Source organism: Xiphias gladius, chromosome 1 (genome assembly GCF_016859285.1).
Source record: "Xiphias gladius isolate SHS-SW01 ecotype Sanya breed wild chromosome 1, ASM1685928v1, whole genome shotgun sequence".
Classification (NCBI taxonomy): Eukaryota; Metazoa; Chordata; class Actinopteri; order Istiophoriformes; family Xiphiidae; genus Xiphias; species Xiphias gladius.
The window spans coordinates 23,559,918-23,583,500 of NC_053400.1; the positions used below are offsets into that span (position 1 = coordinate 23,559,918).

Consider the following 23,583-nt stretch of genomic DNA (forward strand, 5'->3'; position numbering starts at 1 on the left):
GGAAGTATATGTGTTTAGTAGTCGTGTAGAGAGGTAAGGATAAAAATGAGGGGTCACTGGATAATTACATAAGAGACAGAGAGAACTACATACTGTGCATTTGGTACATAAATTATGTTTATTTTCTCTGTCTTCTCTCTTAGTTTTGTCTGTTTCTTGTGAATTCTGGATACTTTAACCTCTTTGGGGCTTTAAAAAACAAAATCCCTTTTAAAATGGACCAATCTGAATAAGAAAAGTCACTTATCGGTTGAGTAATACAACAAACACTAAAACCATAATCTGTGATGAGGTGTCATTAGGAGAAGATACTTCATTTTTAGGGGTCACAAGCCAAAAAGGTTGGGAACCACTATATTAGAGGATTAAATATCACATATCTGACTCAGAGATGTCCCCCTCTGATGTGTTTTTTGTTAAATACTTTTTTTTTGTGTTGACAGAGCCTGTAGATGATGTCTGTCAGTGCTTATAATGTAACTGAGCTCCCCAGTTTGACAATTCATTCTCGTTTCCCCTCATAAAAGAACTGCATTCTAAGAGCAGAGTAAATACAGAACCACATTAATACTTCTTTGTTGTCTCATTTTTAATAAATAAATGACTTGATTCAACAATTTCAAAATACATGAACATTTTGATGAAAACAGCATTTCTTTGTGCCCGCGGGCGTCAGTCATGACCACCAACATACATGTTTAAATTCAAATACCCTCTTTGTCATGCTACTGTAGGAAAACATCTGAAAACAATACTAAACTTGAAATATACCGTAACATGTGGCTGTGTTACACACATTTACATTGCACATTAGGAATTAAGACACGGACATTAAGGGCATGAGATGCCACAGAAGAGCTCTCTGACAGTGAGATCACACCCCTCAAAGTCTTTACTCTGGCGCAGAGAAGTGTTGAGCAGGCAAATAAGTTTGACATTCAGTGGTAACTACAGCCGGATTTCTCTTTAAATGTAAGGGAATAAATTGTCGTGAGTATTTTCAATTGTTTATTTGAGCTGCTGCCTTATATTGTATTTCATTATCTACATTCCTTAAGTTTTCTACTGATGTGTTATGTATCATTCTTTTTGACAAGAAATGAAGATTTGTGATTTGTAAAGAGAATTATTGTAGTTTTTAGGTATCACTAGAATGTGTTATCACACCTAAATACACAGTAGTACAATGATCAGAATAAACTACACATACCATCTATTAAATAAAGCAGATAGAAGGTTTGCACTTCAATCAGAAGCAGAATCTGCCATTTATAATAACGTAAATTTGAACTTTAGTAAAGATGGAGGCCATTTTAAATGATATAAAAGTGCTTTCCTATTAAAAATAAAGAAAAAAATGTACATCAAAAGAAAAACAGTATATGGAGCTGAGTTGATCCTCAGATTTGGTCCATGTGATTGCTTCAAGGAATAGGCAAACTTGAGGTTCAAAGTGCAGATATGAATGAGTGTCATTCATGCAACAACAGAAATATTGACTAGGGAATTTTTTTCTTCTTTGCTTCTCTTTTTGGTGCATGCACACTTGTAAGAGAAAGTGCATTACAAGCATCGGAGCTGGAAGGAAATCCGGTCTTTTGTGCTTCTCCTCTAAACTGTAAAGCAGGTGTGCTTCCCATCAAGGATTTTTTTTTTTTTTTAAAGTCACAGATAATGTCCAGCCATCAAGACTGTTGACTGAAGAGTGAAGGTGTTCAGTTATATAATCTAAAACTACTTTAGTATGCATCATCAAATAAGACCTTAAACAGTAAAGGGTATCTATAGCGTTTATGCAACACTGCCCCATGTCCTTAATAACAATCTGAGCCGAGGCATTTGTCAAGAAATCTCAAATCAAAATATAAGCTGATGATGATTTCCTCCTGTAATGGAGCAGATTGAGTCGGGTAGATTAAGAAGAAGCAGAGGAGGAACTTTTCGTCCAAAAGGCTGCGTCTCGTTGTTGTGCGCGTTCACATGAGAGAGTTTCTGCACAAATGAGGCTTCTGCTCCTCGTGACGTCGCTGCCAGCTGTGTAAGAGTTACTGTACGGCAGGGACCTTTTGGCCCTGAAGTCCACCTGGTCATGCGACTGGTTTGTGCTCGACCCGGGGAACCCATCTGTGAGTGGTAACTCTCCACAGGACTGGAGCCAGCAGCAAACTGAGAGTGGTGACACTGAGAACCAGCAGATACACCTGAGCAGAGAGGGACACAAAAAAAAATAAAGACTGAGAAGATACAATTGTTGGTTAATATTATTTTATAAATCTATTTGCTGAGCACAAATCACTGACATTGACACTGTACCAATACTCTCCAATATTATGTGGACTATATTTTGTAAATGTCAATTCTTACAGTTTTGTGTTTTTTTTTAAATCTTATATGTTATAGAAAATAATCACAACCTTTAGACTTTTAAACTACGGACTTTATTTCACAATCACCCCCTCAAGGAGCTATGGATGTTGTTTAGGAGGCTTCAATTCTCCTGCTACTACCCTCTTACTAAAAAGAAATAGAATATTGCCCTTTTTTTTAGCTGAACTAAAGTCTCCCTGTATCATTCAGACATGATTTTAAAGTATTTTTGATTGTATATAAAGCTATAAACAGCTTAGGACCGGCATTCATTCTAAACTCCTCATCATTTACTGGTTTCCCTAAATGGCAAAAAAAAAAAAAAAAAAAAAAAAATTACATTACAGTTGAAGACCTTCAGCAGAAAGCTATTCAGCAGCCCAAATACAATTACAACAGTGATAAATATTTTTGATTTTAGAGGCGAAACAATTAATAGTGTATTTGTTTAGTTGATTGAAAATTTATCTGCAAAAATTTCGATAATCAAATAATGTTTTGCCAGTTTCTACCCAGCTGTCACAGCATTTACAGTCCATAACAGCATGGTTTGAAAACTCATGTCTCATACTCAACATTAAAAAAACTGCATCAGCTTGCTTTTCTTCCATGGCTCGGCCCTTGTCAAGTGTTAATTAGTTAAATTTAAAGATTAATGGACAATGTGTCAACCAGGTTTCAGAAGTAAAATATCTCGGCCCTATAATTTAAACTCAAACTGAAACAGTTTCTAAGAAGGATCACTCATGTAGTAATGAATGATCTGGTGATTGTCTTTTTACGGTACTTGTATTGGATCATTGTTTGTAAATTGTTGATGTGTTGTGCTGTTCTGTACGTATTTTATTGGGGGGCGTTTATGTATTTTAAAGGTCCATCTAGTGATGGAAATTGCAAATTAGCTTAGCGTAGAATCGTCGTGCTATGTAGCACTGGTTCATGCTACTGTATATACTTGTCCCTTTACACATAAACATTAAAATAATCCTTACAGTTGTTTAATCAAGCAAAAATATTTTATAAATAGTGTTTTTTTAAAATAAATATTTTGGGCTTTTGGATTGTTAGTACAATACACAACTGAAGAAACAATTGACAGATACATTGATTATGAAAATAATAGTTACTTGCTACCCTACTTTATTTATAGAGCACTTTTCAAAACCCAGGTCACAAAGTGCTTCACACAAGACAGCAAATTAAAAAGCAAATGAAAAGACAAAACAGAATAAAACAGATATATATAAATGTGGACTGGGGCAAAATAACTGTCAGCACTAGTATTACCAGTCATTACTGACCTCTCTGGAGATGATTCCAGCACGACGTGCGCGGCTGCCCAAGACGAAGGAGAATTCGCTGACCTGTGCGAGGCCAGCAGACACAATCCACCGTATGTGTCGAGAGCCTGGAGGCAAAATCGCCGACAGCACCAGTACGGCCATGACGAACTGGAAGGAAATGAGGGGTAAGGTGGAGAGAGGGAGGACTGAGAGTGTGTCAAAGGTGAACAGGAGAAGGAAAACAGCACAAGTGAGAAAAGTGCGGTACCTTCATAATGACGAGTGTGAGTGTTAGCACCAGCAGGATGGTGAGTTCATACAGCACAAATGTCGGGAACACATGGAGACCTGAAGCATCACAAAAACACACACGACGAGCCAGTAAAGTCTCACTGTATATGGTACAAAAGTGAACCTTGATAACAAAGCTGAGATGTCTCATAAATGGTTATGTTGGATCTGACCAATAGAGGCAAAGAAGATGATGGCGAGGAAATCTCTGATTGGCTCGAGGCATCCCATGACCTCTGTGGTGACCATGTGACCCTGTGTGGACAGCAAAGCTCCAGCCAGGAAACAGCCCAGCTCCATAGAAACATCCAGAAACTCTGTTACCTACAAAGCCCGTCAGGAAGAGAAAAATCAACAAAAACAGCTTCTTCAACGGCAGTTAAAATATGTTAGATTGGTGGAGAAATATCAGACATTTTTAAAAAGGAATTCAAGACATCTAAAGAAAAGAACATACCGTCAGCATGAAAAAGACAAAAGCTGCCATCCCCAGCACCAGGATCTCCTTGTTGCCTTTGCTCTCAGCATGCAGCTTCTTGTAATAGGGGCCGATCAGAAACAATTTGAGTAACAAACACACCAGCAGCACAGCAGCCAGAGACGCCAGGACCTGGGCCAGGAGATACAGCACGCGGAGACTTCCAAACAGGAAGCTGCGGTGCACAGAGGAGAACAATAGATTTAAAAAGCTGCGTGTGGGTGTGTGTATATGTGTGTGTGGTTTGAGGGGAAAGGACACTTGTAAAAACAAAAAGGCTAACTGACCTGTCCAAGTCTCCACTCTGTGCCTGGATCATCGTCGGCATGACAGCAATGAAGAGGCCAAGTTGAACGTCTTGCATCACTAACATCCCAAGAAGAACACTGCTGTAATCCAGGTCACCTGTCTCAAACACACACACACACACACACACACACACACACACACACACACACACACACACACACACACACACACACACAGTCATGTTACTGACCACTGAGTTACCAAAAACAACCGGTTATTAGTCTGAAAAAAGAGACGAGTGGTTCTCACAGGACAGCGTCGCTACAAACTTGTGATGATCTTATAGAATATGATGCATTGTTGTAGATGAAGCCATCCAACAATATATAAAGTTGTTAGCACAATTAGCACAATCTTAAACAGCAGTAAAGTGCAACATACAAATTAATTCACCAGTAATATTAATCTAAAAACAATATAGGATATAATATTATATAATTATAATATATAATGGTAAAACACTGACAGAGACTTATATACAATACTTATATACTTCTACTTAATTAAGGTTTTGAATGCAGGACTTTCACTTGTAGTGGAGTAGTTTCACAGTGAGGTATTTCTACTTTTACTTACATAAAATGACTTAATACTCCATACACTTCTACTACTTGTACAGGGTCAGTTAACTAGACTCAGAAACAAAAACATATTTTTTCACTTACTAGTGGTATCAAGCCATTGAGGATTGTTTTGTTTATTTGCCCAGGTATATCTCATGCTGTCTTCACCACAATACAGTGGAAGGGAACTTTTTTAGAACTTAAGAAAACTGTTTGCAGAGATTTTTTTTATTTTTTTTTAAAGGAATCATTTAATCTTTTAGTTTAACTCAATTTAATCTAAATCTTTGACTCATTCAGCAACCAAGCACACTTGTGTCATTCTTTCTACAAAGAACATCAAATATTGTTCAGAAAGTTTCAACCCAACTACGTTGCAGAAGTTCCGATGAATTTTTGCATTTGTCGGATGCTTTTTCACCTTCTGTCCAGTTCATCCCAAACCAGCTCCATGGGGTTTAAGTCTGGAGACTTTGCTGGTTTTCCATTATTTGAAACCAAGGTCCACAGTAGTTAGTTTCTTCTAATGTTTTAGATCAATATCTTGACGTAGGATGAACCCCTGATCAACCAGTCTGTCTTCCTTTGTGACTACGATTTTTCTCACCATTCTGTATTAGTATAAAGTACTACTTCCTAGTATTGTCCTAATGATTTTTTGTATGTAAATCAACACCTGGAACACCTTTAGGAATAGTTTGCTTGTTTGATCTCTCCCTGAAAAACCCACGGCAGCAGTCTATTGCCTCCTTTTATACCATTAAAGGTTATTTGCCGGAGTTGAACTGCTTACATTTCAATAAAAACTGGAAAAATTACGGTGTTCTAACACTTTTGATCAGCAGTATATGTTCATAACGTACGCAGACGGACACACCGGCGTACCTTCCTTGTCCCCCCTGCTTCCTCCTGCCAGGAAGCGGGACACCAGTGGAGTGCTGGACAGAGAGAGACAAGTGGAAATGAAGACGGTCTGGGTGGGTCGAATGCGCAAGACTTGTCCCCACAACAAACCGGCCCCAACCATCAGCAGACTCAGGTAGCATGACCCCTGAACTGATGTCTTCCATACCTAAACAAACAAACAAACAAACAAAAAAAACCAAACACACACACACACACACACACACACACACACACACACACACACACACACACACACACACACACACACACACACACACACACAGTTGTCAACCCACTTTATGAAAGTAAGTTAACTAAAGGAAGCTTTGAAATTAAACTATGAAAAATTTAACAGAATAAAAAGGTCATTAAGTAAAACATTCAGGCACTTCATGTATTTTTTATAAAAGATGCTTTTTCAGGTAACATTAACTTCAACAATACCCGATGCCCATATTTACCAATTTCCAGGGAAAGTAACAGAGTAAAAAGTTAGCAGAGGCAATAAATACTGAAGAAAGAAGTGATAGAAACCCGGAATAGAAATTAACTCCCTTCATGTCAGTTGAGGTCAACGTGTTTCAAATACAAATGCATGTCAGATGCCAAACAGTCGACCTACTTAAATCCCAAGAAACTGAAATTATAATTAAAAATTTAAGTTAAATTTTTTTTAAATCTAATTTTAGTTCAAATTTACCGGAAAAGAAAACCAAAAAATCCTGCACCCTGTCCCTCATTTGAACTCACTTTATTAAGTTTAAATTTACCAACCAGCTGGTGGTTAGTAACCATTCATGTATTAGGCATTTGCTTAAAAAAATTTAGTGTTACCCAAATGAAGGTTACAATCACTATGCAACCATAACGCATGAGACAATGGGCCCCTGGGCACAGGCGTGTAAAAGGCCCCCCATCCCTCCTACTGTACAAAGGAACAAGACCCCAAGACTGAAAAAGACACAATACAACACAAAAGACACACATTGACAAGACATCATTTGTTTTGGTTTTGAGCCTTTTTGTGGTTATTTTGCATCTGTTTTGAGTTTTTTCTTTTTGACCCTTTGATTGACCTTCCAACAAGATATGTCAATAGCTGCTTCTGGATCAGGGGCCCCTTTAACTGTTGATCCTCTGTTCTGGTTTGAGAACAATGATTCAGAGTGAATTTTAGGACTGTAGCTGAGCTCAACTTTAAAAGAAAAACAAAAAAAAAATTTCATACAGTTAACAGTGCCAATGCTCTTGCAGATTTTACAAATCCTTACTTACTTACTTGTGTCACTAATTTTATCTAATCTTGACTAATCTAAGTCAAGTCTGAGGTCATTTCAGTTAGTGTACACATAACGCATGACATGAGTACAAGTTGGTAACTTGTTATGTACAGTCTTGTCTTGGTCTTATTGTAGAATTGTAATCCTAAATTCAAATCCTTCGTTTACCTTTCGAAGGCGCTCAGGTGAGAACTCCAACCCCACTACAAAGAGAGTGAAGAACACACCCAACTCCCCGAGAGTCTCCACCTGGACCATAGACTGGAACACACAGAGACAGACACTGACATGAACAACTAGCACAAAAGTAAATTAAAGCTGGTATTGTTTTTTATAGTCTGATCTGACATCCAGATGCTGCACTCACTCACTCACTCACTCACTCACTCACTCACTCCCTCCCTCACTCACTCCCTCCCTCCCTCACTCCCTCACTCTCACTCATTCACTCACTCACTCACACCTTGATGCTGTTGAGACCAGAAGGACCAAGCAGGACCCCACAGATGATATATCCAAACATGGGAGGAAGACCAACTAGAGTGCAAATCCAGCCGCAAGGTAGGGACAACATCACCACCGACACCAAGTCCTGCACATACACATAGCAATAAAAACTGGGGAAGGTTTAACGGTATTAAACAACTGGAATCTGCCCTACTCTAACCATTATTAGTATTGTAAGTGTTCAATCAAATGGATACAGAGTCTCCACTTCTTATCTAGCCTGGGTAAAATAGGACTTAACTGACCTTAATGAAGTGATGGTCTGCTCTCGGCATTGTGGAGTCTCGTGGTTTAGTCAGAACGTACTGGTTGTTCTGCGAGTCAATGAGCATGCTCAGTCCCAGGTCATCCTCCACTTCCTTCTGCCTGGATTTGTTCTTCCTCTTCCCTCCGTTCTCCTCATCTTCCTCCACTCTCAACACTGCCTCTACATTCACACCTTTCATCTATACAACAAACCAGAGTATGGAAAGAGGTCATCTGAATGTAAAAATTTCCTACATATGGACTTGGATATACATTGCTTTTAATGTGTGATGCATAAAGGCTGAGCTTTTAAAAATACATGCGGGGGACCAGTTCTATATTACTCAAACTTTTGTGCTGCTTTTAACATCCTGACTATTTTATTTCCAAAAGTAAAGTAGTCTTATTTAAAGACTGCGAAAGCTGCTGTTTGCCGACCTGTTTGTTGTTGTCAAAGGCGTGCTCCTCGATCTCCTCCTCCAGTCGGTCTGCTGCCTTTCTGACATCCTCCAGGATTTCATCCAGCATGGACAGAGTCTTGTTCTGGGCTAAAGCGCTCTTAACAGCTTCCTGCTGGTGCTTCTCGGCAGCCACCAGCTCCACATACTCCTGCTCCTCCTGAAGGGTGAGAACAGCGCCCAAACAGACAAGTGTGTATTAGCAAGTGGGCATACGGACATGTTAACAGAGTTGCATGGAGCAGTATACACTCAGCTGACAAACCCAGGAAACACACACTAAATACACTCATGATATTATGCTCCCTTTGATGTAGGCATGGGCAATATGGTAGAAATTAATTTGTCTGATATTGTCATGTATTATATCACAAAATGACAAATGGGTCAAAAAATCACACAAAATCAAACTTTAATTAACTTTTTTAAGATCATTTTCATTACAGTTTGTTTGAAATCACTGATTTGAACGATACAATTTTATAGAATGATGCCATGACATGACAGAGCTAGAGCTGAAACAATAATTTGATTAGTTGATTTACAGATGAATAAAGCAACATTTTTGATATACGATCACTTATTATTGCTGTTTAATCAAGTAAGTAAAAATTACAAATATTTTCTAGTTCCTACTCCTCAAACGTGAAGATTTGCTGCTTTTGTGAGTTTTATATTTTTAAAATGGAATATCTTTGAGTTTTAGACTGTTACTCAGACCAAACAAGACACTTTTGAAGATGTCAACATGGGCATTTTTCACAATTTTGTGAAAAGTTGTGAAAAACGCAATTTTTTGTGAAAAACAAAAAAAATTACCAATTAACTTAAAAAAAAACAATTGAACTCATTAATGAATAATTAAAATAATTGGTAGATGTAGCCCAAATCATGTCATCGCAAAATGTTTCCCAAAAAGTTGATCAAAAATAATATTAAACCTTGTGGCATCACTATGCATTCCTTGCCTCTACTGAGATGTGTTTCTGCGTAGAACATGAAAGTATTTATAGCCATATTACTCTGCTTCATATCGGAAACACCAATCTTACTTGGCTGAATACAGTACGTATCAGTCCCTTTCTCCTGCACTCTGCTGCCGTATCCATGAAACTCTCCTGACCACATTGCCCTCACCTTTATGGCTGCCTCCCTGAGGGCCTCCAGCCTCTGTCTGCTGCTCTCCTTCATGTTGACCACGTCCCTGTAGTCTCCCTGCAGCGCCCTCTGCAGGCTGTGCACTGCCTGGAACACCAGGTGCTCGCTCTCATTCAGCTCCTTCTGGAAAACCTCCAGAGTGTGAACCTGAATGCACAGAGAGAGACACCAGCTAGTCATTAAGCTGTAAAGTATTTGAAATCCTCTTTTACTGAAGCCCCTGTGTATGGTCTTTATTTTGAAACACTTGATGAAATAACTTTACCTGTCCTTATCAGTAATTTAACAGGACTAAATAGGACAAAATAGATCCAGATAACATGGCTTAAAACAGGAAGAAGGGTCATGACTCTGAGCAAAATAATCCACTTGATCTGGCTTGAAATGTTTGATAGTTATTTAATAACATTAAACCTGCCTAGTGTCTGGCCATTATCTTATCTCGAGCTGAAACAATTAGCCAATTAATCAATTTCTCAATTGACAGAGGATTAATCAGCAACAATTTAGAACATTCCTTAATCATTTAACTCGCTAATCAAGCAAAATGCCATTTATTTTCTTGTTCCAGCTTCTCCCATGTGAGAATTTGCTGATTTGTTTCTGTTTTGTATAATTTTAAATTTAAAACCTTTTGATTTTGGGCTGTTAGTCGCACACAACGAGCAGTTTGAAGACGTCAAAAGAGAGGCTCTAGGAAACTGTGACCATGAGATTAATTGATTGATCTAAAACATAAGTGACTGATTGATGCATGATGAAACAATCATTAGTGTTGCTCTAATCTAACCGGGTCATCTCCTCTTTATATGTGAAAACTGAAGTGTAAATATGAAATATGAGCATGTATTGTAGTTGAGTTATTGTGCTGACAGGAATGTGTCAACACACAGACAAAGACCACCCTGAAGGGTTGCAGACCTTATGTGTCAAAAACTATATATAGTACTAGGGTGATGAGCTATAAACAAGATTAGGTCATAACCTAGTATATGGCTGGAACGCTGTTTATCTGTTTGCTTGTCTCCTACTGTTTGTGCTCACATATACAGTAATTTAATACAGCTGAATTCCCAATGACGGTGCTCTCATTTACATGTTTTTCTGTTTCCGTTGCCAGACAACGCAACAAGTATTAAATACTGACTGCAACGCGGCCCACTAAGACTGCATGTTAACCAACAGTCACTTCCAAGCCATTCCCAAGCTGCTGCTCCGCACTGCTAAAATCCTGATTTTATAAACGCGATGTCATCTAACAAAATCACCATACACATAAGTTAAAGACAACGGCTGTGCTGTGATTTCGGCCATATTTACTTGTAAAATGATCACTCAGAGAGAAAGTTAAAAGCTCATTCACGTCTTTGTCAGCTGCCTTATTTTCAACTGAATGAGACGCAAAGAGAGGTGTGCCCTATGGAGGGAAAGCCTGACCTCGCGCTCGCAAGGCAATACTGGCGACTGCGTTCTACAGAAAGTTGGTATGGTTTGTTCAAAAAGTCTTTAGAGTTTTTTGCTAGGTGCTTTTGTGAAGAAAACTCCCTAAAGGGGTGTGAGAAGTTGCTAAATCAAGCAACAAAGGCTCTAAATTGGAATCACTGCTTGTAAACACCCTCTGATGATGCAATAGAAACTGTTTGCGCATACTGATTATAAAAAGAGCAACGACCAATGAGGAGACTCCAACACTCAGTCGTCTGACCAATGGTGTAGCTTCAGCACTCAGTGGCAAGGCATTCAGTTGACCAATGGTAGGACTTCATCACTCCCTCACTCACTCCCTCACTCACTCACTCACCCACGTTTATAGGGCTGGCCGTGCTGTTGCGGTCCAGCCAAAAACATACATTAACCAAGACATCATTAACTTCTGCTCCAAACAAAGGGCCTTTGCTCCAACTGGTATTTATTCTCAGTCTGGTACCTGGAAGTGCCTCTCAGGTTCTGAAAGGGCCCGGTCTCTTCCAACAGCATCTGCAGCAGTGGCCAGCTTCTTGACAACCACATTCTTCTGACGCAGGAGACCCACCAGGCGTTTGCAGTTGCTGGCCACCCAGCTGTGGCCCTGTGTGGTCCCCTTGCCCCGATAAAGCTTGATGGCATGCTGGGCCACCTGGTCCTTCTGCAGCACAGCGAGTGCCCCCGCCAGGCCAAGGCACAGCAGCCAATATACAACCTGCATTAAAAACCCCTACTTCTTTCTTCACCAAAGTGGGGAGATTAATCAAGAAAAAGAGACCTGGGAATGGGAAAAGAAAGAGCAAGACCAATTGCAGCAGAAAGGGCATGTTGATTATAACGATCAACAGAAAAAAACAAAGGAGAGTTTAAAGATCAAGTCTGGTGATATTTTATGTTTTTCTTGTTGCCAACAAATCTAATGAAATGTCTGTGAAATAGACCTCGGCTGTTGTCCAAAAACTATCAAAAACACATCAGTGAGCCACACTGCTGCACTGGGTGCAATGATACGCTATCCTGATGCCTGAAAATTCACTAGCTCACCAAATCCATAGCTGACATCAGCCTCCAACAAATAAAATATTTACTCCTGTTTAAGTAATATTGGCAAAGAACTATAGTGTCCAGCGGTTTTAAAAATTGATTTTGTTTTTTTGTTTTTTAAACAAATGTATGATTGTTTTTTAATTTTAAGATTTACGTCTAGAGCATGCATGAATAGGCATGGCACAGAGAACCACAGACAGGCTGGGGAAGTGGGAAAGTATAGAGGAAAAACTCCCTTCTGTTGGTTTTTATCTTTTCATGAGATTTGTTCAAAATAATAAAAATACAGAAATACAGGAATTGCCAGTCATACCCTTTAAAGCACAGACATACAGTATTTGTCCTAAAATTTTTCCTTCCACCAAAGGCTTCATACGATATCTCTATATGATAATCTCTTTTTATGTGGGCCACAATTTGCTCTTGCTTTTTTGTTCCATCTCAATAGAGGGTTTAATCTTTAAGCTGGGTGTGGTTACATCTGAACAGATTAAACAACAGCTGTGTATACACACCTGTGGCCTGTGCTACTGGCTGCTGTGAGTGGCTAACAAGATGTTGTAGAGCTGTGTTAAGTGCACTGGACTTAACTGAGCACGTCACATATATAAATTCCTGTAGTACTTGCTATTCTGCCTGCACCAAATGTGACGTTGCATTTTTATCTACGCTGGGAGTTCAAAAGTCTGAGAACTGTGCTAATTAAAGAAACTGTTTAACTGTCAGCAGCGTGCCCTTTTCTAATCTGATATCATCTTCTTGCTTACACATACATCTTTTACTACCCCAGCGTAATTACAGAATGCATTCAGATCACACCCAAGCAGATCCGCACCTTTGTGAGCATGAGTCAAGCGGAGTGACGTAAACTTTCCAAACTCCTCCTCTGTCCTTCTTCCTACGACTGGACTGCAGCCACTCTGCTACTGTTGCTAGAAATCAATAGCACCACTGTTCGGTGGTTGGCTGCTGAAAAAAAAAACAAGGATACACAGACACACACACACACACACACACACACACACACACACACACACACACACACACACACACACACACACACACAGAAATGACCTCAGTTCCTTCAATTTTAAGGGGTATTAAATCTGATGAATACATAATTAAACCTTTTAGATTAGAGGGCAGACACCATTATACTAAATAACAAACAATCTTTAGCAATTTAAACATTTCTCTTTACGTTTGCTTTAATTTCTTTTCACCTTTGACAGACCGCATGTAGGCCGCCAGACTGCTGTACAAACACGAACGAAGTATTCAATTCAAAAAGTAAGAATACTTCACTATAAAACTACTCCCTTAAAAGTAAAAGTCCTGAATCCTGAATTCACTCAAGTAAAACTACAGAAGTATTAGTTACAACATGTACTATCAAAAGTAAAAGCACTCTATATGTAGAATGGTCCCTGTCAGTATAGTATTATTATTGATGCATTAATATGTGAGCCTTATTTTAATTCTGTAGTTGGTTGGAGTGGAGCGTCATGTAATGTTGGGTGATTTAATCTATAACAGTGCACCACATTTTATAAAATTATCATAAAACAGGTATGTATGTAAAAACTTAATCTGAAAAGTAGATATAGCTGTTAAAGAAACATAGTGGTGTAAAAAGTAGAACTGCAACGATTAATCGATTAACGGATTAGTCAATTGAAAGAAAATAAATCAGTATCTATGTTGATAATTGATTAAATGTTCAAGAAATTTTCAAGCAACAATGCCAAACATTTGAAGACTCTAGGTTCTCAAATGTGAGATTCTGGACGATTTGGTCGACTGACAAAACAAGACATTTAATGACGTCGCATTGGGCCCAGTGATGTTGTAATGGGATTTTCTTACTGTTTTCTAATGTTTTGTGGATTTGATTAATCTAGACAATTAGAGCTGCAACAATTGGTTGATTAATCGATCGGAAAAAAAATTAATTAGCAACTATGTTAATAGTCAAGTAATCATTTTAGTCATCTTTTAAGCAAAAAATATCAAACGCTTACTGTGTCTAGCTTCTCAAATGTGAATTTAATCCTTTTCTTTATCAAAAATGATAATAGACTGAATATTGCTGGATCTTGGACTGTGATATTTATCTCTGTAATGTGGTGGAGTTTGAAGTATGAAGTGGCATTTAATGACAATAATCAAGTAAAGTACAATCTGTAATTAAGTACAGTACTTGTGTAAATTTACTATCCACCACTGCTCTGCACTAAGGCTTTGACTGGTTATCGTTCTTGGTTACTAAAAATCTTAAGGTTGCATGTAAATATTTGAATTATAAATACAAACAGCTGAATAACAAACATGTAAATGCAATGTAAACTGGGAAAAAAAACTACATTAAAAATCAAAACAGCCATGAGTAACATAACACAAAGCCGAACACACACCCCAGACACACCAGGAAACAATTCACTTGTTCGGTATCCCAAACACAGATTACTCAGTCCTTCTCACTGATCATATCAATGCAAACAGATAGATCTAAGAGAAAAAAAGCAGCAACTACCTGCGAAATATGTGCACTGTCCTGGCTCTTCACTCCACTCCACGTCTGAAGGAGAGGCAGAAGAAGAAGACGGGAACAATCATGTTGTTGTGCCGCAGCAGCAGCAGCACCACCACCACCACCACCACCGACACCCCTCCTCTCCTGCCACATAGCTGAAGTCGATGCAGGCGTTCACCGGTTCACTTGGCGACCAACTTCGTGTTTACTCCGATCCGCGTCCGTCGTTAACATTATCCGAGCTAGCAAAGGGGAGGCTAACGTTACTGCGCCCAGGTAAGCAAGAATGCTTTTGATGAAATCACCTATTGCGAGTTCAGTTTTAGTGTATGTGTGTGTGTGTGTGTGTGTGTGTGTGTGTGTGTGTGTGTGTGTGTGTGTGTGTGTGTGTGTGTGTGTTTATAAAGTTCAACCTCTTTTCTCTCTTGGTGCTGAAAGCAAAGCGAAGTTAGTCCTCAAATTCCTCCGAGCTGTCTGTCTGTCTGTCTGTCTCTCTCTCTCTCTAACTAACTAACTAACTATCTCTCTCACTCACTCACTCACTCACTCACTCTACCATGATAACACAACCATACAGCTACCACAACTTGGCTAACGTTAGCAAAGAAAGAGCTGTGTACGTTCACAGTTTCTCATCGAGACGTTTCATAATGAAACGTTAACGCAAACCGCAGCTAAAACTGTTCAACAACTGCTCTGTTTTTCTGAATATAATTACGTCGATGTAATTTAGATCCATCTTCCGATTACTTCCTAAACATGTTTATCAGATTTGATATGGGAGTTGTAGTTTTCAGGTGTTACGTTTTTCCGCTCGACATTGTCAAGTGCTTTAAATTGTAACAGCTGTTCTCGGGTTAATTTTTACTTAGACACATCTAAACAGTTCTTTGACATTACATGGTTTCTTTTAAATGACAACAACGTAATTTAAACTAGTTCAACACTGAACGTTCTTGCTCTAAACCATAGACTGTATATACAAAACTCTAAATTAATATATTTAGCGTGTGTTCATGTAAAATTGTTATAGTGGACCCTTTAACAGTCCCAGTGAGAGTTGTGTTAATTAATAATAAAGCATATATTTTGCCAAAACAGTTGTCTACTAATGCAGAAAGTTATTAAGCTAAGTTTATCCTCGACACGGGGCCTGTGCGATTGCAGCGCAACAGAACTACAATTCCCATGAAAACAGCGCCCTTACAGTAGCGCATTATTTTTCGCGCATGTGCACCAGGGGAAATTGGATATCAAGTTGGGCAAAACAGCGGGTGATAAAATGGTAGGTAAGACTAAAAAACTGAGAAACCGGGACAGTTCTGTAGCCCCGTTAAACAAGTCTGAAAACCGATAACGGCTGTCATTTAACGTTATGGGGACACACCAGTACGGGGGATCGGAGTGCCCTGAGCCAAGTGTCGCATTGTCAGGCTGATGTGTGTCGGGACTGTGAGGGAGATGGAAGGTCAGTTGCTGGTATTTTGAGAGACCCGGACACTTGCAGCACGTACCTTTCCCTTTTTGGTAGCTCGCCTATGCTGCTGCTGCCCCGTGTCAGGAGAGAGCCTGCTGGATCAAAGGCTCTCCCCCCCCTCCTCCTCCTCCTCCTCCTCTTCCCAGGAAAACTGGGTCGCCAAACACTGGTCTGTCACCGTTATTGCTGTTTGATCATCGGGTGGGTCAGGTTGGCAGCTCTGCAAAGACGTGCAGTCCTCCCGATGACTGTCTATATTTAATTAACACGAGGTATTTTTGTGAACTAACGGAACCTTGTGGAAGTGACAGCGTTTTCGTTTCCCTTGATGCACTTATACTAATATACACAGTATGCTGTTGCACGCATGGTATGAGTCTTACTTTTTTTAATTCGCAGATTTTATAGTCATGACACGTGTTATTTGAGTATAATCCACATCCAGCTATTTTTGCAAACGGATTAATTACAGGAACTAGTTTGCAGCCAGCAGATGTTAATGGAAATTAAATCTTTGCACTCTTATTCAAATATTCAAAATGTTAAGAATGTTTGTGTAAAAATGTTGATGTGCAGCCTCAGATCCACACGCATGTCTCTGCATCCCATTTACCAAAGGCTGGATTACCAACCGGGCAGAGCGGGCATTTGTCCTAGGGCCCCAAAACCCGATGGGGTTTTGAAGGCCCCATGGTTGTCTTTGATGAGCAGTTCCTTTTATGGCAATTTGATCATTTGCAAATTTGTTTAGTAATATCCACGACTAAATCAAAAGAGAAAGTTTAAAAAAAAGAAAAAGAAAAAAGAAGACAGAGCCTCCTGCTGTGTTACATTTTCTTGAGGCACTGTCTTCTAAAGGGGCCAAGTGTCAAAATGTAGCTTTAATACTTTTAATATTGCAGTTGATATTGTGACTACATGATGCATATTTTTAAACAAATTTGCATTTAAACAGATTTTCAAAGCTAACTGACTCACAGCACACCTTGTGCAGGTAATATTCCAGCGTAGGGGAGTTTGCCCTGACGGGTTACTCCAACCCTCTACTGACCTGTGTGCCGCCAACTTACTTTACAGCACAAGTTGAAGTCATCGCAGAAGGACAAGGTTCGGCAGTTCATGTCCTTCACACAGGCCGGGGAGAGGACAGCCGTGTACTGCCTGACGCAGAATGACTGGAAACTAGAAGTCGCCACAGACAACTACTTCCAAAACCCAGACCTCTACTACAAAGAATCCATGAAAACCTCAGTTGATCGCAAGAAGCTGGAGCAGCTCTACAACAGATACAAAGGTGAGTGTTTCAAAACTACTGCTAATATCAGCACAGTCTGCTTTTGTCGTGTCTTTTACACTTGTGCATTGTTTTGCTCACTCTTTCTTTGCAGACCCCCAGGATGAGAACAAGATAGGCATAGATGGGATCCAGCAGTTCTGTGATGACCTGACCCTGGACCCAGCTAGCATGAGCATACTTGTGGTGGCGTGGAAGTTCAGGGCGGCCACACAGTGCGAGTTCAGCAGGAAAGAGTTCCTGGATGGCATGGCTGAGCTAGGGTGAGCAACACAGATACTGAAATCTGCAACAATCACAGATGCTACTGCATTCTTAAAACAGCAATAGTTTTTAAAAAAAAACAACACATTAATGAAAGTGTTTTATTGAGGTGTGTAAACAAAATAGTAAGAAGCTGTAAAAGTTGATAGATATGTGTACGAAAAAAGTTTAAAATGGGTTACATGCAAACATACATGATCAGAAACCTAAGATTTTGTTGGGTCATTTTCTTCATGCAGTTCACTACTATTGACAATAACAGGATTTCGGAAGTTTGATTTGTTGTCTGTTCGTCCTCAATATCTCCTCCAGCTGCGACAGCCCTGAAAAACTCAAGGCGATCCTTCCCAGACTAGAGCAGGAGCTGAAAGACACAGGGAAGTTCAAAGACTTCTACCAGTTTACCTTCAATTTTGCCAAGAACCCCGGCCAGAAAGGTTTAGGTAAGCCTAAGAACTGAACATGTAGGACAGACTCTTTACAAATTTTCACCCAAAAAATCCCTGCCATTTTCCAATGGTTCATCTGTATTTTAATCAAAAATACAGAATACCCACTTTTAAAAGTTCTTTACTTTCTTCCCTAGACCTAGAGATGGCTGTGGCTTACTGGAATCTAGTTCTCACCGGTCGCTTCAAGTTCTTGGATCTCTGGAACCGGTTCCTGCTGGTGAGTGTGGAAATATTTGTCTTTGTGCGTGCGTAAGTATGATATTTGAAGTTTATGATAGGTTTTCCATGAAATTGTAAGTATGTTTTGTCCAATCAATACATAAACTTCAACAACAATTAAAAGTTATTTTAACTTTAATAAAAGTAATATGTATTATAATGTTAAACTTTTCCTGTTACTTTGCCACATTCAGGAGCATCACAAGCGATCAATTCCCAAGGACACATGGAACCTCCTCTTGGACTTTGGCAATATGATTGCAGATGACATGTCAAACTATGACGAGGAAGGTGAGCTTATTAAAGACTTTGGGATAAAGTCAGTCTATGGTGAAAGAACATCGGTGGTCACATTAAAATGCAAGCTGATGAGATCAGAGATCAGTTGATCTCTGATTATGTCAGACTATGGCAAATGTTAAGTAAATACCTGAAACTGATTCACCCAATCAAAGTCTTATAACTTGCTTGAAGGGGATCTATAACATGTTGAATTGATATAAAATCCAATCAGTCAGTCAGTCAGCACACGAGGTGCCCTACCTTCTTGTTGGAGGTTGTTGGTGCTGTGTACAGCCTGTGATGAAGACTGCAGACACTACTCAGGTCTGGAAAACGTTCCACAGCTGTTTTTACCTAACAAGATGCTGGAGCTGATCATCAGTCAAAGATAATGCAATAAAAGACAGTGCTCTTTGTAGTAAAGACTTTAAAGGTTCATTGTTGACATTGGAAATGGTACTAATTTTATAATATTTATTTCAAAAAAGTATCTGGCCTCTATCAAGGAAATTAGAGGTTATTATTTATTTCTGTCTCTTTTTTTGTATTATTTTAATCATGGAAAGCGTGATGACTTGTTTTTGTTGCGGTTTTGTTATGGTATGGTATGGAAGAACCCCAGGAAAATAGAATCCAGTGTGGCTCAACTTCAGGCCAGCAGGAGGCACTTGTGAATAATTTGGCATGCGGACACCACTTTGATGAATTAAGTCATTGCATTAGAATACATTTAGATGAAACTAATATCCTGTTTTGTTTTTTTTCCCCCTCTCTCCTCAGGGGCATGGCCTGTCCTCATAGATGACTTTGTGGAGTTTGCTCGACCGATTGTGACAGGGAGTAAACGCAACATGACATAATGTTTGTCCCAGCTTCATGCAGCGGATGGAGTTTGTGTTTCTTCCCATTTTCTTTTTTTCAATTTTTTTTTTTTTTTTTTGAATGAGAATTTTTATACAAATGAGCCAAAAAGAGACTACTTCTCAATAAGCCTGTCTGCAGCTTGTCGTTAAGATTGTTCTTCCAACCGCATAAGATGCCTTGGTTATACCTGGAAAACCCGGAAAACCAGTTCAGAGAGGGAAGCAGGAGGGAAATCAGCAGGAGAGAGATGACGTGTTTTTTTTTTTTTTTTTTTTTGGGGTTTTTTTTTGGTTGTTTGCTGGCAAGGACAGGCTTTGTAACTGCAACAAGGAAATAATGGGTACCTAAAACTCGTCACCCATGGGCAAATCACCAATGGGTGCGGCTTTGAACTGCTGCTGTGGACTTGGCTCACTGACCTGTGCCCTTGGCACAGTGAGGAGGGACATTAAGAGTGAGCTTCTAGCACATGCAGAGGATTAAGTTATAGATGCAGTATGATGTGGCCTCTTACCTTGTCGATTGTGAATGGAACCATGTGTTGAAATGTGCATGTTTTTGTCAGCTAGGTTGAAGCAGTGCCATGGATGCTGAGGAGGAAAAAAAGAATCTACATGATTTTCACTGAGATTGCGAATGTGTAGCTCTCTAACAATCACACTGAGAGTGGAGAAAAAGTGTGCTTGCTTGTTATTGTATGCTTGTAAGAGTGTGTGTGTGTGTGTGTGTGTGTGTGTGTGTGTGTTTGTGTGTGTGTTGTGTGGGTTTTTTGGGGGAGTTAAACATATTGCCTCTTTTACAATACAATACTAAATATTTTCATTTGGTTTTATTAATATAAGAAGTTAAGAAATTATTCATCTTTACTGAGCGACAGTGAAAAAGTTCAGATCCACATTTTGTATTCAGACTGAGGATTGGACAGAGCAGCATGCTATCAGAGCTCAGCACCAGCAGAATCGCTATTGTTACAGTTGTAAAATACTGTACTCATAGAAATAAGCAGACATTCAGTTTTAGGAAAACAAAAAAAATGTATATCTGAGAAAATAGGTAATGACATTTATAATCCTTAGAACATAAGAAGCATTTACAGTAGGATCCTCATTTTAAAATGCTATTGCATTACATTTGTTAGCTTTAGTTTCTTTAGTTTTGCAGTGTGTAAACCTCTGTACGTAAAGAGAAACTGACTGGCACATTGACTGTTTTCTATTATCCAGGTGATGATGACTTGCCAATTCTGCAAACTGCACTGATTTACACTTGTTCTTTTGTTTTAGGATTTTTTTTTTCTTTTTTTAATATCAGGCAGAAGTATATCCAGCTACAGAGCTACTGAGTTTACATGACAGTAGATTTCACCTACATGCTAGACCTTTTAAAATGAGCATCTACATCCCAGCCAAGAGTATTTTAACTGTTTGTTTACACTGCCTGAGGTTTTAGTCTGTTGCTTTTCATGTATTTTCAACTGTAGGGCAATGGTGGTGTGTTAAAGTAACATAGAACTACTACAGAAAATAACATGTCACTTAAAGAACACTGCTTGTGCTGCCGTCAATGGGTGACTGTGCAGCACAGTATTTCTCAGTCTACTACAGTCCAGTGCTACATCATAGCTAGATGTGGTCACAAGTATACGAGAACACCTGAACAAATCCCGCTGTGATCACAGATGTGATCAGAAGACTTGAGCTTTCAACCCATAGAGGTCAGTGCAGCAATGCATTTCTTCCATGGAAGATTTATCGTTGCTCTTTAAGTGTAACTATAAACACTAAGCAACTCTGTATATCCTAAATGTGTCCCGTTTCTTGGATAAAGAATGCAACAGAAGGTAGAGGCTCAGACGCCAGTTGGCTGGCAGCAGGCGGCGCCCTGTACTTACATCAGTATTAGCCATGCATTCTGTGCTAAACAGCCACGAGTTACGCTGATCTCGTTCTCCCAATTGCTGTTGTCACCATGATAAAACCTTTGCCACAGGAACTGAGGATAGATTATTTTCCTCTCAACAGACAATTGCAGGGCAAATGATTACCTTTTATTAGTTATTAAATTGAAAAATTTTACGTTTTCATATTTATGTAAACATAAGTCATAAACTATATTGGTGTTCATGAATGTGGACTCTAATCAGGATGGAAGTTTATTATGACTTCTGTCCCAGATTGAATGCAGAGGAATGGCAAAGAAGTCAGCTTCATGATGACTGTAAAACAGTCAGTGTAGGAGCTGGTAAATATGTCATGTTGTTCATCTTTGTAACTAAACAAGTTAGATATGTGTTGGTTCAACGAAATGTACGAACTTTCAGTGCTGTTAAAGTTGTGTGTGAACCTATGATGGCCAAGACAGCGAGAGGGTGTGAAACACTTTTCCCCAAGCGATCGTTGTGGATCTTTACGATCTGACGTCAACTGTGGTTCAGGAGCAAGAAGATGTGACGTCTTTCTGTATTCAGTATTCTAATATGGTACATTTGAGACGTTTTTATCTGTCAAATGTGTGGTCAACTGTTTCTAGTCATGCAGATCATTCTTATCAAAACAGTATTATTTTTGCTGGCAAGAAAACAGGTATTTACAGAATAATATGTATTGGCACAGAAGCATATCATACATTGTTTACTTCAAGAAAGTTGTCAATAAAGCATGTTGTTTTTATCAGTCTTGTAAAAGATGTACTTCTGCCTACCGAGTACAGCAGTTCCTTCTGACGACAAACATTCGCTGTTTTGTCAGAAACGCCCTGAGCTGGCGGTTAGTTTAAGATATTGAATGCAAATGTCTTGTGCTGAACTCGGTATCCCGATATTAATATTTTTCTGAAATCAGTATGAATCACAACATGGCAAATGTTTGCAAAATTGCAGGTAAAATATACGACTTGATCTTCAGTGCGATGACCTGTGTTATGTGTTTCATCAAAAAAATCTCTTCACTCCAGTAAAAACAAGAACTTCCGTAACTGATAATTAATTTGGTTTGGTTAACAGTGTTAAGTAAAACTGTTACAATACCACTAACAGTTCAAAATGTTAATATTGAGTGTGTGTTATTATACTGTGCTCAATGCAGAAGTTGTTCATGTCCTATGGAGGCCCAGGAGTCAGCAGGTTTTTATCCGGGCCAAACACTGGCTGACTTCTGAGATATGCAAACTACATGTCAGCAGTGAAGGGAACAAAAAAATCTCCGTATTCCTGCTGAGAACTGCTACCCTTCAGTGTGTGTTTGAGAGTGTATGTAAAATGTCAGCTTGGTAACAGTTGTCCCTTATCAAGTTGCATTCCTGCTGCATAGCATCATCATTATTGGCTCTTCTGGTAATACCTTGTCTACTGTTACTCTGAGTATGTTTAAGGCTACATTCACCTACAGACAAATGGGCACGTGAAAGGTGTATAAAGGGTCGGGAGTAACAGATTTGTGAAATTTGCGCGACTCAAAATGGGTAAACCTGCGGCACCGTTTGAAGACGAGGATTAAAGGAAGTGTGAGGGAGGGGAACTCTTGGATACAGTGCACGTAACTGGAGAGTAGATTAGCTGATGTCAGGGGAGGAGATGATTCATAAAAAAAGTTTAAAATAGTGAGGATTAGAGAGGCTCATGGAGTGGGTTGGGGGCATCAGTTGGGATGATGTTCCATTCTTACCCTCCTCCCATGGGGTGGGTGGGATGTCAACAAGGTATTGGACCAGCTGACAGGCTTGCACTCCAGCCACGCAGCACATTAGCATCTTTTCCAGTGTGTCCAGCCCCCATCTACCCCCCCCCACATCCAGCCATCCAGCTTTTAGGCGTCGGGGCCATGGGGATTGCCTTTTTAGGAGA

The 23,583-nt window shown here is 39.4% G+C and overlaps 3 protein-coding genes across 11 annotated transcripts in view; 2 read left to right on the forward strand and 1 right to left on the reverse strand.

Moving 5' to 3' along the window:
• Positions 1-571: 571 nt before the first annotated feature.
• Positions 572-16,428, reverse strand: tmco3 (transmembrane and coiled-coil domains 3). 5 transcript variants are annotated; one of them, XM_040137387.1, is made up of 16 exons: positions 16,405-16,428; positions 14,891-14,935; positions 13,193-13,326; positions 11,774-12,088; positions 9,826-9,993; positions 8,669-8,848; positions 8,230-8,430; positions 7,941-8,069; positions 7,646-7,738; positions 6,177-6,363; positions 4,707-4,824; positions 4,399-4,594; positions 4,115-4,265; positions 3,919-3,998; positions 3,669-3,818; positions 572-2,201 (listed from the first exon to the last, which is right to left on the reverse strand). In XM_040137387.1, the coding sequence occupies exons 4-16, from the start codon at positions 12,029-12,031 to the stop codon at positions 2,088-2,090; spliced, it is 2,025 nt and encodes a 674-aa protein (XP_039993321.1). In that variant the 5' UTR covers positions 12,032-12,088; positions 13,193-13,326; positions 14,891-14,935; positions 16,405-16,428; the 3' UTR covers positions 572-2,087. The 5 variants fall into 5 exon arrangements, with proteins under 5 accessions (XP_039993321.1, XP_039993329.1, XP_039993304.1 ...); XM_040137395.1 differs by lacking the exon at positions 16,405-16,428 and adding an exon at positions 15,304-15,727 and having other exon boundaries at positions 13,193-13,323; XM_040137370.1 differs by lacking the exon at positions 16,405-16,428 and adding an exon at positions 15,304-15,727.
• Positions 15,031-22,614, forward strand: dcun1d2b (DCN1, defective in cullin neddylation 1, domain containing 2b). Of its 5 annotated transcripts, none has more exons than XM_040137435.1 (7): positions 15,031-15,166; positions 17,445-17,661; positions 17,756-17,924; positions 18,238-18,368; positions 18,512-18,594; positions 18,791-18,887; positions 19,659-22,614. In XM_040137435.1, the coding sequence occupies exons 2-7, from the start codon at positions 17,487-17,489 to the stop codon at positions 19,736-19,738; spliced, it is 735 nt and encodes a 244-aa protein (XP_039993369.1). In that variant the 5' UTR covers positions 15,031-15,166; positions 17,445-17,486; the 3' UTR covers positions 19,739-22,614. The 5 variants fall into 5 exon arrangements, with proteins under 5 accessions (XP_039993369.1, XP_039993360.1, XP_039993376.1 ...); XM_040137426.1 differs by lacking the exon at positions 15,031-15,166 and adding an exon at positions 16,142-16,175; XM_040137442.1 differs by lacking the exon at positions 15,031-15,166 and adding an exon at positions 16,492-16,639.
• Positions 22,615-23,574: 960 nt separating this feature from the next.
• Positions 23,575-23,583, forward strand: part of adprhl1 (ADP-ribosylhydrolase like 1) — a 9,782-nt gene continuing 9,773 nt past the window's right edge. Inside the window, exon 1 of the mRNA XM_040137350.1 lies at positions 23,575-23,583. This exon is cut by the window's right edge and continues 283 nt beyond it. The gene's annotated coding sequence lies outside the window, so the exon portion shown is untranslated.